At 33.0% G+C, this 19496-nt stretch overlaps 3 protein-coding genes across 3 annotated transcripts; 2 read left to right on the top strand and 1 right to left on the bottom strand.

Moving 5' to 3' along the window:
• The first annotated feature begins 9288 nt into the window (after positions 1 to 9288).
• On the top strand, positions 9289 to 10358 carry LOC146913242 (cystinosin homolog). The gene is made up of 3 exons (XM_085716471.1): positions 9289 to 9475; positions 9588 to 9720; positions 10016 to 10358. Exons 1-3 carry the CDS (start codon positions 9357 to 9359, stop codon positions 10247 to 10249), a joined length of 486 nt encoding a protein of 161 aa, XP_085572597.1. The 5' UTR covers positions 9289 to 9356; the 3' UTR covers positions 10250 to 10358.
• Positions 10359 to 11270: 912 nt separating this feature from the next.
• LOC146913243 (cystinosin homolog) lies at positions 11271 to 12838 on the top strand. Its single transcript, XM_085716472.1, has 4 exons — positions 11271 to 11408; positions 11651 to 11768; positions 11857 to 11906; positions 12478 to 12838. Exons 1-4 carry the CDS (start codon positions 11382 to 11384, stop codon positions 12589 to 12591), a joined length of 309 nt encoding a protein of 102 aa, XP_085572598.1. The 5' UTR covers positions 11271 to 11381; the 3' UTR covers positions 12592 to 12838.
• Positions 12839 to 14426: 1588 nt separating this feature from the next.
• On the bottom strand, positions 14427 to 19100 carry LOC146913244 (cystinosin homolog). Its single transcript, XM_085716470.1, has 8 exons — positions 18892 to 19100; positions 18099 to 18231; positions 17082 to 17171; positions 16848 to 16972; positions 15843 to 15885; positions 15442 to 15559; positions 15295 to 15344; positions 14427 to 14802 (listed from the first exon to the last, which is right to left on the bottom strand). The coding sequence occupies exons 1-8, from the start codon at positions 19008 to 19010 to the stop codon at positions 14668 to 14670; spliced, it is 813 nt and encodes a 270-aa protein (XP_085572596.1). The 5' UTR covers positions 19011 to 19100; the 3' UTR covers positions 14427 to 14667.
• Between the last annotated feature and the right edge of the window lie 396 nt (positions 19101 to 19496).

Below are 19496 nucleotides of genomic sequence, written 5' to 3' on the forward strand. Positions count from 1 at the left end.
CAAATTTCACATTTCCTCCCCCTTTCATTGTTAGGCTGAGGAACATGGACTTTTCTTCTGTCATGTGTCTTGAGCAACCGCTGTCTAGGTACCATGATCTTTGCTTTGGTGCTGCTCATAGACATACCTCATTTTCATCTTCAGAATCTGATTCTGATCCAGCTTCTGAAGTTGCTATGGCAACTAACCCAACCGCTACCTTTGCATCTTCATCAGCTTCCTCTTTATCAGATCTAGATTCACTTCCCAAATCATCCCAGGTTGCCATTAAACTCTGCTTGATCTGCTTCTTGAATTTGCTTGGTTTGAACGTTGACTTCTTTGACTTGTCCTTTGACTTCTCCTTCTGAAGATCAGGGCATTCAGCAATAAAGTGTCCAGGCTTCTTACAATTGAAGCATCCCTTCTGATCTTCTTTCCTTGAGCTTCTGGAGTTACTCCTTCTGGCTAGAAATTTTATGTTCTTCTTGGCCAGATACTGAAGTCTGTTTGAGAGCATGGCCATTTCAGCAGCATCTGGTTCAGAATCTGAACTAGATTGTTCTTCCTCTTCAGATTCAACCACTTTGAAAGCTTTTGATGACTTGCCTTTGGATGAAAGAGTTATTGATTTACTCTTCTTAGTAGACTCATGTTCATTAAGACTTAACTCATGAACTTTGAGAGAACTAACAAGATCTTCGACACTTAAAGTGTTTAAATCTTTAGCTTCCTCAATGGCAGTCACCTTTGGTCTCCATCTTGCAGGCAAGCTTCTGAGTATCTTGCTCACATGGTCAGAAGCAACATAGCTCTTCTTTAGAATTTGTAGCCTAGAGACTAAGGTTTGAAACCTTGAGTACATCTCCTCAATAGTTTTATCATCCTTCATCTTGAATAACTCGTACTGATGTACAAGCATGAGAGCTTTAGCTTCTTTGACCTTCTTGCTGCCTTCGTAGTTTGAACAGAGAGAAGCAAACATAGCTTTAGCAGTGGATTTGCCACTCATCTTCATGTACTCTACTTTGGGTATGGCAGTGACAAGGGCTCCTCTGATAATATGATGCTTCTTGTAGAGTTTCTTCAACTCAGGAGTATGTTTCTTTCTATCCACAGCAGCTCCTTCTTCATCAAGAACTAAGTCACCAACACCATCTTCTAGTATATCCCATAGTTCTTCATCTAGGCTTATGATATAACTATAGAAGTTGGTTTTCCACCAAGAAAATTCTTCAGCATCTCCGTTGAACTTTGGAATCTTTCCAACACTGGATTTCTTGTCAACATTGTAACAATATGCAACACTTTTGTTGTTGTTGCCAGATCCATTTCCAGAAACAGATTCTTCAGACATGTTTTTCTCTGATCTTAGACTGTTACACTGTTAGGTGTTATCAACAGAACCAAGGCTCTAGATACCAATTGTAGGTGAGAAAAACACAAGAAGGGGGGTTGAATTGTGTTTTGGAAAATTCTTCGTTTCTCCTAAAAACTGAACACACTGGTCAGAAACTAAGTGAGACAGCTTCTGAAGTGGTAATCAGAATCTAAATACAGCGGAATAAAACAGAGAGAGAGAAGAAGAACGACACAAAGCAATTATACTGGTTCCTTCCACAATCTGGAAGTAGTCCAGTCCCCCTTGCACTTCCAAGGAGATTTCACTAAGAGTAATATCTGATTACAATTGCTCAAGTACACCTGCAAGAGACTTCCTTTGCTCAAGCACACTTTGCAAGAGTCTTCATATGCTCAAGAACACAATCAAGAGACTTCCATGCTCAAGCACAACTGCAAGAGACTTCTAACTAAACAAAATTACACAGAAAATTGTTTAAGGTTGAACACTTGATATACAATCAGAGGTGTTCACAATACAAATCAGATACAGACTCAATCACTTAAGAATTTCTAAGATGAAACTTTGAGACATAGAAATTCTAAGTGAATGCAGAACAATTTCAGCAGAGGTTTGGCACTTGTAAAAATGTTATGAGTCTTTCGTTCAGCGTTCTTGCATTACCAAAACTCTAAGTCTTCACTCCTTTATATAGAAGTGTGAAAGAGACGTTGTAAAATTACCAGCACATCAAAGAGTCGTTGTTGAAGCTTGATCTTTCACCAATGATCTTTTACCTGATTTGGTTGTTGTCCTAAGAAGAACCAATTTGAAACCCATTTCCATTGTGAAGGAACATCTTTGCAGGCAAGTTGTTATTCTGGAGCTGTTTTCTTGTCCTGTAGCGTGGACACAAAACAGAGTAGTGGAGAAGGTGGTTGTACATTTCGTACAAAGTACAATGTCAACACTTTTTAAAGATAAGGTTCCAAAGCCTTCAAATCTTCACCAAAATGACCGTTGCAACCATCCACTAGTCTTCTGCAGTGTTTTCGAATCCAATAGACAGCTTTTGAAGTGTTGATCTTTGAATCTTCAGCTTGTGGTGATAATCAGCTTCTGATGAGCTTCAGCTTCTGATGAAGTCGCTTCTGAACTATCTGCTTCTGATGACTATTCGCTTCTGAAGGCTATATGCTTCTGTTGACCTTCAACTTCTGATGACCTTCAGCTTCTGATGACCTTCAGCTTCTGATGACGTCATCATTCTTCAGGAGCACTTATGACTTCAGATGCACTTCTTTTCAGATGCTTTTAAGCTTCCTTTTCTTTAGTCCATAGCTCTCTATTTGTTCTTCAGAACCTTTATATGATGTAAATTTTTTAACTATGGTCCTGTACACTTGAACAAATATTAGCTAGTCCAATTTACAATTTTTAATACCTTGTTATCATCAAAACTCTTTAAGGTTCATTGTTAAACACATTTTGTTCCAACAGAGTCTTCATGGTGTGGAGGAGAAAAGTGTTTGCAGGTATGTTAACACTCAAACACTCAAGTCAGTATCTGAGAGGGGTGGTTATGTGCGAAAAAGTGATAAAAGTTAAGTGTACCTTGAAGGTGACACAAAGTCACCCTTATATAGGCGTGGAAAACCCAAATTGTCTTCGTGAAACGTGGTGTGATCTTACGGAGCCGTTGGTGCTGATGTGGACGGTGGAGATGAGATCCAGATGTGCTCATATGCGGTAATTGTAACGCCCTATTTCTATTAAAGCGATAAAACACGCGAATAATACAATATTCAAGAAATAGACGCTACGTCTCATCTAAACAACAACCAGCATGCATATATAATAATATCTCAACAGTCACAGCGAAATATAATTCATACATCTCCGAAAATATATGCCATGGTCAAATAACATCAACATAAAATTCTCCGAATCTCAACAATGAGTACATTCCAAAATAAAATATTCCGACAAAATTAAGACACCGACTCAACCTAATCAGAACCCTAGACTACAACGCCAAAATGATAGCGGAGATAGCTCCCGCTATCCAAACATCCACAAGCATCTCACCAAGCGACTACTCCTGCACAGCGTCTACCCATCCTGACAGACAGGTAGGCGGTCGAAACCACTGGGGGTGAGCATTACATTAATCATAATCAACAAAAACAAACATAAGCATTCAAGGATTCATGCATAACACATATACATAACCATCCCTCCTAGAATACTAGCCGCACATGATTATTATCCCCCATTACTTGCACCTTAAGCTATCACATTATTATCATAGCATAACAGACATATTCAATCTCTAAACAAGTCATCGACATAAGCTCGTCATTTATCAACATCAGTCAATGAAAATAATACTCACCTCATTACTCATCTAGCATGCTTAACTCAACAAGTACAATTTATCATTTTAAAGTTATAAGCACGTAATCATCATCGTCAAAGAAATCACCACATCATATGTATATACATATACAATTCTCACTTCATCATACTATCAAAGTAACTATCATCAAATAGGTTCACCAAGCGTATAAGTACAAGCAAGTGAGACATGCAATTAGAACATAGTTCAGTTATTCACAACCATCAACAAAATCCACCAATGTACATATACACCAATCCACACAATCACAAAATTCATCAAGTCACATATTCAATTATGTCACAACTCATCAACTAATCAAATGCATGCAATGTTCTAGACTTTTCTAGATGCATGTGGTACCAAACTCCTCCAAGGTCGTCACCTTATGATGCAACAAAAACATCATTATCAACGGCTATAATCAATGACAATATATCATATCAACGGCAATATGGATATAACATCCGACACGACATATGATGCATGAACATATGACTCAATCCACTACGCATATGTTCACCACAATTCAACGGCTATATTCAACGGCTATAAACAACGGCTATAAGCAACGGCTATATCAACATTTACTTTATTATAAAGTATCAACAACTTCATTCCAATACAACACATGATAACAAACATCATATCTTTCATCTAATAATCATTCAAACATCTTTTTACCATCATATTAAACTATCCATAAAGGATTCATAAAGCATTCGGCTGTTAAAACCATTTTCATCAAAGTTCGTCTCTAATTTCACCATTTCAAAATAATTGAAGCAATTAAACCAAAACCAAGTAAACAAGATTCAATGCCTCAACTAAGTATACCTCTAGGCTAATTATAAGTACAGTAGAGGATACAATTACGTTTCACCGGCCAAAGGAGACGAAATCATGAAAATCACAAGATTCGTCTCACTTTATCACTTTTCAAGAAATTTCCATTTTCATTTCAAAACAAGTTAGATCCATCACACCATCAGTTGAATACTCTAAAACACCTTAATTAAACTTAGAGAACATAAGTTTGAAGTTAAGAAACATTCCACAGAGTTTGGGTTGACTTAGAAATAGTTATGCGGAATTTTCGTAAAATTCCCCTAAGACCTCCTTGGAGTATTTTCCTCATAACTCACAAACCAAAAATCATTTTCAAGTCAAACAAAAGCCTCTGGAAAGCTAACAAAATTATCTACAACTTTCATGTTTACGTCAGAAGCCAAATCAAAACAGAAATGTGAGAAAAAGACGCAAGAACACAGAACAGACGTGCTGACTGAACAGGATCAGCTTCTGAACTGGGTCAGCTTCTGAACTGGTTCCGCTTCTGAACTGGTTCAGCTTCTGAACTGGTTCAGAAAATTAAACTTTCGGGTTTCAACCCATTTTCACCCAAAAATCCCAATTTTGATCATTCCAAACCCCAAAACTTAATCCCAAAGGTGTTTATAGGTCATATAACATTCAAAACACTTAAACATACCCAAGTTTTGAGATTAAAACATCAACACAACAAAATTCATCAAATCACCAAACTTCCACAACTTTCAACAACAACAACAATTCTCATCACCAATTCATCAAATTCATCAACAATTCATCAATTCATCAACAACACAAGTTAAAACAACAACAACAACAACATTTGAACATGAATTCATCAACAATTCAACAACCACAACTTCATTCATCATCAATTTCGTACAAAAACATATCATGTTCATATCTACCCATTTTGACATACATTTTCAACAACAACAACACAATTAACATTCAATTCATGTACATAATCATGTCAACAAAATTAAGCACGAAATTCTACAACCAAAATCAAATTAAGCACTTAACCACAATTATGCAAAGAATTGGGGTAGAATTAAACTAAAGGATTATGATTAAAGCCTAACCCCCTTACCTCAATTCTTCACAATCAACACTAAGGCTTCACTTTACCTCCAATCCTAGCTCCAATCCTTGAAGCTTGACCTCCCTCTAGCCTTCTCTAGATTTCCTCTTCAAACCCTTGTCTTCTCTCTATCTCTATCTCTATCTCTTCTCAATTGAAAATGAAAAATGTTGACAAAAACCCTATTTACTCTACCAACTAGAGCTTATATAGGTTCCATCTAATTGGGTTCAACTCACAACATCTAAATGGGCCTAACCCATTTCTATTCTAACCAAAAATGTTACTACTCACTTAACGGTAAAATGTAATACTAACGGTCACCTATCGGTAATAAAATAATTACTACACTCCCTCTAGCACTTAGTAAAATAACCACTCTCACTAAGCACTAAAAATAATTCTCAACACAATTACTAAATTACCCCTACTCTCAAAATGACCAAAATACCCTTAAGTCCAAAATGACTAAAATACCCTTCTAACACCGAATTCTACAATTCCCGACCAAAAATACACACAGAGGCAAATAATCACATATGAGCACATATAACACACTTAAAAGCAATTAAATAAATAATAAAATAAATCTAGCGAAAAATCGGGCTGTTACAGTAATCCGCACAACACTTCGCGTGCTCCTCACTGATTATGGCCTTGTCTTCATTGGGCTCTGGCTTATTAGGTTGTACGTTATTGTAAAAATTATTTACACTTCCACGTCCATTCAATCATATATTAGCAGATAGTTAATTGTGATGGACTAATATATTAATGTGACATAAAATATAGTGAATAAATAAAAAAGTAAAAAAAGAATGTGTCGGGTTGGCCTATGGCCCTCATGGACCGGAATCAAGCTCATTAGTATGTGTTCCGATGATAAATGGAACAAACCTGTTTGGTCGGGTTGGATCAGTCCATTTGACATCTCTAGTTGTCATAGGGGGATAAAGTAACACCATCCACCTCTGGACGGTCAAAGTGTTGAAACAAAGTGGATTTTAGAACAATGTTTTTGAGGTTTTGATGATAACATTGTATGAAAGAACAATTGGATACTCTAATGTGTGTTCAACAGGACATTATAATTAAATTTTAACTTCAAAGTCAAGTTATTGGTTTTGAAATATCAAGCTCTGAATGCAAAGGAAATCATTTTGGTACTCAAGAGAAGCTCTGAAGACTTATAAGATGATATGAAGAATGGTCAACAAAAAGTCAAAGCTCTTATCAGTTCTGATGATATGAAGACTTATAAGATGATATGAAGATGCATCAAGCCCTGATGATTATGATGGAAACAAGTTCTAATGGAAACAAGTTCTGATGGAACCAGGTTATGATGAAAGTAAGTTTTGATGGACACGTCACTCTGACTAGTTTTGTCTTCTTCTGAAGGAACGTCGCTTTCAAGTTCTGATCGCATTGTGTTGTCTTTTTTTTTACCACGTGCAGAAACAAACAAAGCTTTTCAAAGGCAAATAGAATGCAATGAATCATTTGTAAAGAAGCAAAAGATCCCTCTAGTACTATTTAACATAATTATCCATTAGAGGCAAGAACGATTTATGCGATGGCGCCTCTTCAAACTATGACTTTATTATTCTCTCCTATTTAAGGACATGACCAGTTTGAGAACAAAAAAAAATACTTCACGTAATTTTTTAAGTGCCAAAACTCTGCCAAATTAAATAACACACAAACACTTAGAAAAATCATTACAAACTATCATATCTTAGAATTTCTTAAGTGTCAGAAGTCATTTGAGCTTATAGTTAGTTTACTACTCTCTGAGTACAAAGTGTAAACAATCAAACTTTATTTGTAAACTATGATTGTAGAAGTCCTCCTGTATGTGGCAATGAAATCTTAGACTTGTGTGTCTAAGTAATTGTAATCTTGTGTGATTATAGTGAAAAATCCCTAGCGACTGGACTATACTCGGATTGTGGGATGAACTAGGATAAATGCTTGTGTTGTTTCCTATCTCTTTCTCTCTCCGACTATCTTGCTTGCTCTATTTTGGTGACTTATGGCTTTTCCATCAATGAATCAGGACACATATGGTTTGGCCTCAGTAAAGTTAGGGTTGTTTACAAAAAGATATATGTCCGTAAATTGCTCAATAACACTGGCCTAATTTTTTTTACAAACACCTATATTAATTGTTATGGATATGATATGTTGGAACTTGTGTTGGGGGTCTGCTGCAATAACTTGACCAAGAAGATGATGAAGATGAATACGATGAAGTGTGCACATAAATTCCAAAGATTGTTGTATATCTTGATTGTTGGGAAGATGCTGCTGCACTTGAAACCTGAAAAGTTTAATAGTTATGCATGTAAACTCAAAGCGTATGGGGTTGTCATACTAACCTTTAGGTTCGATTCGCCCCCACCAATAACTGTATATTGGATGCAATAAGGAATGACCGGCGAATCCCCTTCATGATACTATGAGTTCCTTGACGTGTATTGCACAACCACACCAAGTGTATCTCCTAACAGTATTTTACAGATTTATGGTTCCAGCAATTCACTCATGCATTAGAGAATTAATGGATGATTTAGAGTAAGAGAATGATGAAGAATTATGTTGTTAATGTAACAAAATTCTGTCCAAAAATTGTGTGTTGTAGTGTTTTTCTTGTGTGTCCAACTAATGCCCAAATGCCAAGCATTTATAGTGCATTATATGACTCTTCACATGAGAGAAGACACCCCTTTGACTTGAATCAATGCTATGATTCATTAAGCACCCCTTTGCCAAAGGTTATGATCATATACACTTGAATCAATGATATGGTTCATTAAGCACGCTTTTGCCAAATGTTATAACCATATACACTTGAATCAATGTCATGGTTCATTATCTATCAATAAATAATAATGTTCCAATGTATATGAATGATTTCCATGAAGAGTTACAACTTTTGGTTCTAAAGTGATTCCATTATTTTGGAAATCACCAACATGATACATCTTATATATTAGGCTTAGTTGTCTCACCCATGAAGCAACATCAAGGATGCATGCGTGTTGCACACAATATATGTGCGAGAATATGACTTACGAGGGGAAGAACGCCCTTGCAATGTGTTTGGTTGAGGTGAAATAGAGACAAGAGAAAAGGGAATAACAAAGTTAGGAGAGTGATTTGGATTCTCTTCATTGAAAATTTTCTCAAGTTTTCTCCATTTTCAATCTTCAAGTGGGAGAGGGAGCATGCCTTTTTTTCCAGTTCCAACTTTGCCCTTGTGTTTAACAATTCTAGTGTTTTTTTAAAAAAAAAAAAAACCGTGCTCTACCAAAATAACACAAATAATTAATTAATCTAATAATGAGTTAAACTAATAAAAAAATTGAGGGACTGATGTACTATATTTTTTTTTTTGACAAAATGTACTATATATTTAAAATACTCAAAATTAAAACTAGTAATAATTGGATTATATAACGATAGATAATTGGATTACTCTCTTCTAACCCAAACAAACCATTATTGAGTTCAACGTGTTCTCTGAGACAAATTAATGTTCTATACTTCGTAACGATAAAATGGTTTAAAAAATTAAAATATTTCATGTAAGTTAAAAAATTTCCTTGTGACAAAAAAATAAATAAAAAAATGAAGGATCTGAATCAAGTTAACTGAACTTATTCGTTGACTTTTGTGATTGAGACACACTTGTTTCTTCCAAATCAGAGACAAAGAAAATGGTTCCATGGAATTCATTTCCATTACAAATAATCTATCAAGTATTTGGTTGGTTAGCTTTTCTTTCATGGTGTATTGCTGGCTACCCTCAACTCATCTCAAATTTTCGTAGAAAAAGGTTAATAATTTTTTTTTTTATTTCATATTTTCTTCTTCATGTTTATATTAATATATTTCTCTATTTTACTTATGATGTTTTGAATTTGTTGGTTTTGTAATATTGGTGACAGTGTAGTGGGTTTAAGCTTAGATTATACGATCTTCAACTTCACCAAACATTGGACATATCTCATATACAATGCTTCCCTATTCTTTAGTCCTGTTATTCAAAAGCAGTACTTTGAGAAGTATGGTTTTGGACAGGTATATATGTATTTTTTTTTTTTTTTTTACATTGTGACAATAGCATACAAGTCCTTTTCTAAATGAGCTTTAAAAGGAGAGTCTTTATTTTAAAAGGAGAGTCTTTATTTCTAAATGAGTCTTTGAGAAGGATCTGAATCAAGTATTTTTTTTATTTCAAACATCTTTTAGAGTAATTTCCTCCTTTTCTAATTTCCCTTTAAAAACAAAAAAACAAAAAAAGTTTTCTCAAACCATACAAGTCCTAATTAATATAGTAAATGAGCTTTCTGATTTTTCTAAATGGCTTATGCAGCATGGAACTCGGAAGTTATCCAAATATGTGATGGCAATTGTTGTTGTTGTATGGTTTGGTGCTGCTGTTTGTCTTTTCATAGCATTACCCTACGTGATGGCAATCTTGGCTTTGGCTAATCTCCATCTTCAAGCAAGTTTATTTCTTATGACTCAAACTTGTTTACTCTATGTAGAAAATTTTGATTGGTTATCCCTGTTTGCATATATAAATTTGGTAGATAGAATGACATAAGTATTTTTAATATCCCTAAAAAAAAAGTATTTTTAATAATTTATTTATTTTATATGTACCGTTTCTTTATTTATTGGAAATCATCATATTTTGTTTCTTCATATTTTCATTTTTTTCCAAAAGAAATTGCAACTTCTTTACAAGTGAGAGTTTTTATTTACAAGTGAGAGTTAGACATCTCATATTATGTGAAAATGTCATAGTGAGAGGATCCATAAATTCAAGTGAGTTAGAAATTAATATTATTTTAAAAAAAAATGAAAGTTGAATATTTTATAAGTAAGATGACCTCGAAATTTAGTGCATTAAGGTTTTAGATAACATTATGATGTACAATATGATGATTCCTGAGATTTTCCCTCACGACCTAACACATAGTTTCTTGCCAATTAAGTTGGAGTTGTTTTTTTGTTTTGTTTAGTGCATTAAATTGGAGTTGTTAAAAAGGTTTGATCATTCATTGTTATTGTTTCTGATTTTAATCAAGTAATCTTAGAAATCATGGCACAACCTCACAAGCTATGGCACAACCTCACAAGCTTGTGAGTTGAGGATTGCCCCCACTTATAAACACATTGTCAGGCCATCTTCTAACCAATGTGGGACTCTTAACACACCCCCTCACGCTCAGGACTGAACATCTGAAGCGTGAACATAAATGACGGGTGGTCCGATAACGGAAACCTGCTAACAGGTGGCCCAAAGAAGAATCGTGAAGAGGCTCTGGTGGCCCAAAGAAGAATCGTGAAGAGAAATCATGGCACAACCTCACAAGCTTGTGAGGTGAGGATTACCCCCACTTATAAACACATTGTCAGGCCATCTCCTAACCGATGTGGAACTCTTAACATAATGATTATACTCATTCACTTGCTAAAAATTATACCGTAGTACATCATATGCATCTTGAGAATTAAAGTAAGATCCCACTAAATAAAAACAAATAAAAGATGACTAGTGTGTGGATTAATGTAATGATCATCTTCATTTTTCTTTAATTCTCCCAACACTATAAGTTTAGTATAATTGCTAACATTGTAGTTATCTTTTGCACTATGCTACGACTGATCAGACAGACTTTCTTCTAATAGTTTGTGAAAATCAATTATTTTGCAGCTCAATTCAAGTATATATGACCCTCATCAAATATTTCCCTCAGGTTTCAATGTCTTGCCTACGTATTATGTTTCATAGTTCTTTAAAAATCACTTTCAATTTTTGCTATAGATAGCTTATTTATAACAATTTCATGCATGCTTTCACCGATTATTATTTACAATTATTATTTTTCAGAGTTCACACCCTAAGTTCATGCATAAAATTCATTAAGTGCTTCTTAACTCAATTATTCCTGTGAATAATTTGCTGCTATATTGTTGTTATTTTTGTTATGAAATATAGGCATTCATGAACTTCATGAGAAAGAGCACAGATGGATTTAGCATTGACACTATTCTCCTTGACTTTTCCGGAGGGATCTTTAATTATTTACAAATGGTTGTGCAATCTATAGATCAAGGTTTGCGATTTTTACTAGGATAAAATTAATTATTTACAAATGGTTACTAATTATGACTTTGGAATTTCAACTTTTTCTCTATATTTAGATTCTTGGGTGAATTTCTATGGAAACATGGGTAAAGTATTGGTATCCTTGGTATGCAATTTTCTTTTACTCCGTATATACTTTCTCAACATCTTTATATTTTTTTTATTTTATCATTGTAAAAAAATATCTTTTTTTTATTATATACAGTGAAACATCTTTTTTGTTCCCATGTTTTAACTCAAACGAGAGTATAGTTCCCATTTCAAAATACTAAAATTTTAGTATTAGTGTGAAATTACATCTAATGATATGACATTGCTTATTTGGACTAAGAAACAATAGATCATAAACTCTATATTGTTACTATGTTATCTTTTACCAATAATATAACATTTTTTTTAAGGAACTAAACTAGCCCACCTAAATTGGCACGAGGGAAAATGGAATCTGAGACCTTAAGAGAAAAACGCTCTAAGGTCTCAAACCAACACCACCAATAATATAACTAAAATAATAAAAAAAAATATCTTTTTGTAATATTTTTTAAAGACCTTGGAATAATGAAAAATCCAAGCCCAAAAAATAATGTATTCTCTTAAGCAAATTTGTTTATTGTTATAGATTATTATTAAATTCCAAAAAAATATAAATTATTCTACTCTTTTGATCACAATTGCAGGTAACTATATTCTATGATTCAATTTTAATGTGTCAACATTATGTATTATATCCTCACAAGAAAGGGCTTACTACTAAGAATTCTGGAGAAATTCATAAACTACTAATCTGCTGAAGTCTATGAAATCAACAAATCCATGGTCAGGGACGGTCACAACATTGTGGGGACACTTTCCTGCACTTATATTTTTCATGTCACTCATTGATATTGGTAACTTTGGAGTAATTTGGCTAGTTACACTTTTAATTGTTTTGTTTACTAGTAGCTTTGGTTTATTTTTTTTTTTTTTTAAAGAAACATTGCTTATAAGTTATAATATTTCATTGATCAATATATGTTCAATACAATTTCGAACATCATATAGATTTTGGATATTAGCTAAAAATGTGGTCGTCTTAGCAAGTGATTGAACAACCTTGTTTGTCTCCTAACAAACTCAACGTTTGAGTTTACATAAAATGAAAACAATAAAAAATAGTTTTGCAATTTCCTATGTTTGGATTAAGGTTGGAATCAGGTGAATTTCCTATGTTTGGAAACGAACTAAACAATCAATTACCTGACCAATTTCTGTTTTGCTCTGGGTCTAACTTCATATGACACTTCGAGGAAACAATAAACTTCGCAACTCTCTTTATACACCTTGTGCCATTTCATGGCCTGAATGCGAGATATGTGAGTTATATTTTCGATTTAAGACCTTCGAAGAAATACCCTAGGTACAGATCTTCATGAAGCCAAACCTGTTAGGAAATATGTTCGAATTCAATGATATACTCTTCGATATCACATATATGTTGCGTATCTTGCAATTCTTCAAATGTATTTCCACCAAGTCTTTCACCATACTTTCAATCAAGCTTTGTTTTAATCTCTCATACGTCAAATTGTTCTCGGTCTCGCGTGAAGGTTAAACCAGTGATTGGTTTCTCCCTCCATGATCAACTTTGTAAGTCGAACCTTCACTTCTTATGTCGTACTCTGAACCTCAAAGCATGTTTCTTCTCGTGTGTTACATACTACCAGATCCTCAAAGTACGTAGGTATTCTAGGATTCACATTCAATGCTTTCAGAACCAACAAAAATGAAAAACATAACACAACTAATTGGCCGCAAAAACTTACAGTGTCGACCAACAATAATACCAAACTCAATTGTACACATAAATATGAACCGAACCAGCTATCATAGCCTGGAGGAAAAAGTTGTTCCTAAAGGAGGTGGTAATGCTGAGTTCCTATGAAGGTTTGGAGATAGGTTTGAACCATTATCATCAACTTCTCTTTTGAATTTCCTGAATTTTTCTATGCAACTTTTAAGTTCTCCATATTTCGTGATGGATTTATTCTATGAAGGGTGCTCCTTTTGACAAGGAGGAGTGTTACTCTGTCGTTCGTTGGGGAACCCCTAAGGACACCAACCTTTTACTCTAGTGATGCTTCCCAGAACATTCGTTTGTTGCGATAGACAATTCATCACTGAAGGTCTTGCAAAGGATTTGTACTAATTTTAACGCAATTTAATCTATTCGGACACCTTTAATGATTTATGATTTCCCCTCTCTCTATCGTGCACCTTAAATGATCCCAATAGCTCACACTACAACCTAAGAGTTAACAAGTCCTCACCTTTCCAAGAGACTTGAGATCGCTCACAATGTCAATGAATGTAATCAATATCTTAAACGTCTATATTTGAAGAGTCTCAAGAAACTTCGAGAGCAACTACTAACTAATGATCTATGATTGTAGAGAGATTGAGATGCTATATCTCCATTCAAAATTGGTTCTAGTTGACAAAAAGTGTTACTAAATTCATCTTGCAAGAATACATATCATATTGACAATCAATTTGATAAACCAAAAAAGGGAAGAAAAAAAAAGGCTCAGGGTGTTAAAGATGTCTCAAAATAAACTAATAATCCAAATAATTAATAAATAAAACAAAATTAGATATATAAACCATGTTCTACTAACAATTCAATCTTAATCTTGATTTGAAACAATACTAATGTAGCTAGCTAGAAAAAATAATTATATATACAAGTGGTGAATATTATAGTGAACCTAACAAATCATAGAGAACATTTCTTGGAAAGTGATTAAATCCCTTTCAAAATTTCTAGCATCTATGCTCTATGGTTAAACAAACATTCTAGTTTAAAATCTAAACTAGAGATAATTTGTGGACTAAACTGCATTTGAAGCAGCATTCTCTGATAACTGTTGATCTTGAGACTTGGCAGGTTCAACAGGTGTCTCTGATTTGTGACGATATAAGCAATAATGTTGGAACATGAAAAGTAGGTCAAACATGATAGATACCTACAATGAATAAATATTCGATCAAAAACAATGATATATCAACATAAACAACTTATATTAATTTTTTTTTTAAAAAAACTCGATATATGACCTAAGTACATTGTGTAAAAAATTATTATCGTTCATGCTCAAAAAAATATATTATCATTCGTTCTATACAAATATCTAAAAACTTGAAGAATTAAAAATAATATTATAGTTTTGCAATTAAAATTTAAATAAGAAATAAAAATATGAAATAATTTTACGCCCTACTATAATATTACTTAGCTCCCTTAGTCCGTAAAATTCTTTGTGATTTACTTCAGGTTTTTTGGTGGTGGCCGAGGTTTGAATCCTGAAACTTGCATATATCATGCATTGTATATACCAACTTAGCTAAGTTCACGAGGGCATATGTATTTAGGTTGAAATGGAAGGGGATGTGACATATAAAATAAATAAATAAATAATGAAAGAGGATATTAAAGATGAGAGATCAATATTTCATACCACTGCAACAAGAACTTTCCCTATATTCCCATATATATTCTTCCAAGAACCTATTGATGAACAAAGATGTAATAAATGTTAGTTCAAAGTTTAAAGTAAAAAATAAAATAAAAAAAACTTGGTAATTGAATTAAGGAGATAACACACCTTGATCAATTGATTGTGTAATCATTTGCATAAAGTTTGCTACCCCTCCAAAAAAATCCAGTAAAACCAAACCAATACTCCATCCCTCAGTACTTTTTCTCATGAAGTTAAACACTGCCTATATTTATAAACACAAATATATTAATTGAATATGAATAGTTAAATAATTTCAATAATACAATTTTAAATAGTTGGTAAAAAAAGTTTAAATATTTAAAAATGTCCTAGTTAGGCCAATAAAATATATATTTTTGACCAGCCACTGAAAAATGTTGAAATCAATATTAATTTATAATATATAATAATAAGTTAATATTTTTATAAATTTATTTAAAGCCTTTTAATATGAACAAATGAAATATATTGATCGAAAATAAGGTAAATTAGGAGAAATCCCTCACCTGAGGAATGTATTTTATAACTGTCAAAGCAACTTGGACCACACTGTAACATGATCAATTTCAACATAATTAGAACAAGAGCAACAATAGTAAAGTAACAACTCTAGTGATGATAATGGGCTTAAATAAAATTTAACAAAGATAATAATTAAACAACTAGAGCAACATTCCTTTAAAGATAAAAATTATATTCCTTATAGAAAAAGATATAAATTATACAGTATTTGCATTAGTATCATAAAAAGAAAGATTACACTTAATTAAGAAACCACCCACTCGTCCTCGTGAGCTTAGCTCAGTTGGTAGGGACAATGCATAATATATGCAAGGTCTAGGGTTCAAACCCCGACCACAAAAAAAAAAAAGAAACCACGCACTTTATTAATAGGGAAATGCTAACATATGCTCTTGGAGCACTAGTTAAGATACTAAAAAAGGATATTATATAATAGTTTTTTTTTTTTACTAAGGGAGTTAGCTAACATATGCTCTTGGAGCACTAGTTAAGATACTAAAAAAGGATATTATATAATAGTTTTTTTTTTTTTACTAAGGGAGTTATATAGTAGTTATTGCATTGAAAATTGTGTAATCAATCCATACAAAGTCAAACTTCCTGTTGGTATCCTTAATCGATGTCCATGTAGCATAACCCTTGCTAATAGCAGGAATCAAACTTCATAATCCGATGTTTAGAACACTCTCACACTTTGCGCATTAATTTCTTACGCTAGATCAGATGGTTCAACATCACCTTAGAGTTTAGAGAAGCTAAATTATTATAAAATGTACATGTTATTCATGAAATTGGTGATCATTGCAATTTTGAAAAATCTTGAGGACTTTTTCTCTTGAATTAATGTATCCATGAAATTTAAGGTCAAAGACTATTACGAGATAAATTTGCCTAAAATCTGAATACAAAAAACAACAAATTAAGAATCAATAAACTAAAATAACTATTGCCATTGATCAAAGAACTAGATGAGCATAGAATACACATACTTGAAGATGCTGATCAGCCAAAGCCAGTGGCGATTAGGCAAAGCTATGAAGACACAAATTGCTGAAATTATCAACACAAAAATTGCGAGTCCTGAAGCAGCCTTAGACACTTTTTGATTTCCACGCTACATGTCAAATTTGCAGCTTTTAGTACAAACAATCATCAATTTTAAACAAGAATAATAGTGAGTGTATTGAAAATATATATATATGTGTGTGTGTGTGTGTGTGTACTTCATAAATTGCAATCTGGTATAAGGTAACTGCAGAAAGTAGAACAGCATGGGCTGAGAATGCAACATCATTTAATGCCACAGGATTCATCTGAAAAATCAAAATAAAAAAAAAAGTTTAGTTCTCTCACATAATATTTGTTAGCGCAACAATCAATTGCTTGCAATGCAAGCTAGGGTTCTTATGAATTTAAGGTTTTAATTTTAGCAATTTAGAGAGAATAAGAAGAAGAGAGAATGAGAAGGTTAAAAGTATGTAAAATTGTGAATTCATTAGTTGTGAATTACACATACAATGATAGTTATATACAGGCTTAGCTACTTGGCTTGCGAGACAAGTTATCTCACAAACCCTAACTAACTTTGCTAAAGACAAGCTAAAATGTAACAAACTAATAACCAACTTAATTATCTTATGTTTTAACCAAACAAACCTTGATTAAAAACACTAATCATATAAAGTAAGTAGAATTAAATCTAACAATATTAACATATATCTCATTGTGATAATTGAGTTTAGTAATAGTAACAATGAACTTGACCTTGAAGTAAAAAAAAAGTAACAATGAAAAAGTATGTGGGATGTGAGAGACCAACATGAGGAAAGGCTTACTGTGGGTCATATCCAATAAAATCATGATGATTTTTATAAAATACAATACCGAAAATGTGCTTATAATAAAATATCGTATTATAGTGACAATGAAAAAGTATGTGGGATATGAGAGATCAACATGGGAAAAAACGAGCTTCGGATGAAATGCCGCATTATAGTAACAATGAAATAGTCCGTGGGATGTGAGAGACCAACATGAGAAAGGCTCATTGTGAGTTACACCCTATAATATCATGACGAATACGATGAAATACACAACTGAACACGAGCTTCTAATAAAAGTATGTGAGAGATCAACATGAGAAAGGCTCATTGTGTGTCACACCCTATAATATCATGACGATTATGATAGAATACACAACCAAAAACGTGCTTCTTATATCGTATAGTATAGTAAATTGCCTGTTTGTGTCCATATTTATTCCCGTATTGCCTCTGAACGACAGGGCTGAAGTAAAGAGTAGTATTGTAGACCAAATAGTAGCATTGCTTCACCATGTTTAGCACCGCATAATCAAAGTTCAACCCTACAACACTAATCAAAACAAAACCCAAATCAATTAATAATAATAATGAAACAAATTTGAAGAACTTGATAAACAAGTATATACATTAATATTATAGCTCCTCCCATAGTTCTTATAATTAAACCACTAAATAGATAAGGTAAAGAAAATAAATTAATGTTAATTTAAAATATAACAATAAATGTAGTGATATCTTTAAAAGAGTCTAACGACAACTTGTACTTATGAGAAAATGGGTATTGTCAGTTCGAACATACATCCTGTTACATCTCTTGTATGTAACATTTTACCATATAAGTTGCAATTACAAAACACCTCATATAGAATTTAACATCATTGGTTTTACCCTTAAAAAAAAACATTGTTGGTGTCATGAATAAAAAGATTTAACATTGTTGGTTTTATGAATAAAAAGATGCTAATAAACCACATTTTCGAATAAAAAAATGTTCTTACATATGCACTCCACATACACCTCATCTTCCTCCATTAGTGAAATTTGAGAAGAATCAATTCACAAAAGAAGAATCAAATCACTCAAGAACATTGTTGGAGAATATTGTTAGATATAAGAAATCACATACACACCGTTTGAAATGCTCTCACTAATCTAAGGATCCAAATTAACATTTGGTTACATTAGTAAATGATTTATTTAGGGTACATACCTTTTCCTTTGAAAATTCAAAATGATTTGTGGGTAGAAACTAATAGACCAACAAACAAATGCAGACCAACCCAAAACTTCATATGTCACACGAAGTTTAATTGAATTCCAAGAAGCCATGGAAGTTTTTTCACCAAAACCCAAAACTCCTAACAATGTAGGAAATGGTGAAACCAAATCTTGATGTGTAATGTGAAGTATCTCTCTAATATGTGTTATATATGTTATGATGAGTGAAACTAATTATGGTTGAAAATCACACAGAATGAGGAAAGTTAGGGTTAATTGTGACACATTTTTCATTTATTTAATTATTTAAAGTGTGTGTACACTCATATATTGCCCTAGTCATGAGTATCATGTGTTCTAATAATAGCCTATTATTCTCTTAAATTTTGACCAACAAAATTACCGTTAGAATTAATCTAGGAATTGTTCTAATAATAGCGTATTAGTCGCCGCATATGCTTTGTGAGATTCGCTTATATTCCCAATATAAACATGTTTGAGATATTGAGAAAAAAATAAAAATATGTTTGATATAAACATGTTTTCAATTGGGTTATCTTCGACATACGTGTAATGACAACAAAAAAAAATACTACT

The sequence above is a fragment of the Medicago sativa genome, chromosome 6 (genome assembly GCF_051527215.1).
Source record: "Medicago sativa cultivar Bolivia chromosome 6, Bolivia_mono, whole genome shotgun sequence".
Lineage (NCBI taxonomy): Eukaryota > Viridiplantae > Streptophyta > Magnoliopsida > Fabales > Fabaceae > Medicago > Medicago sativa.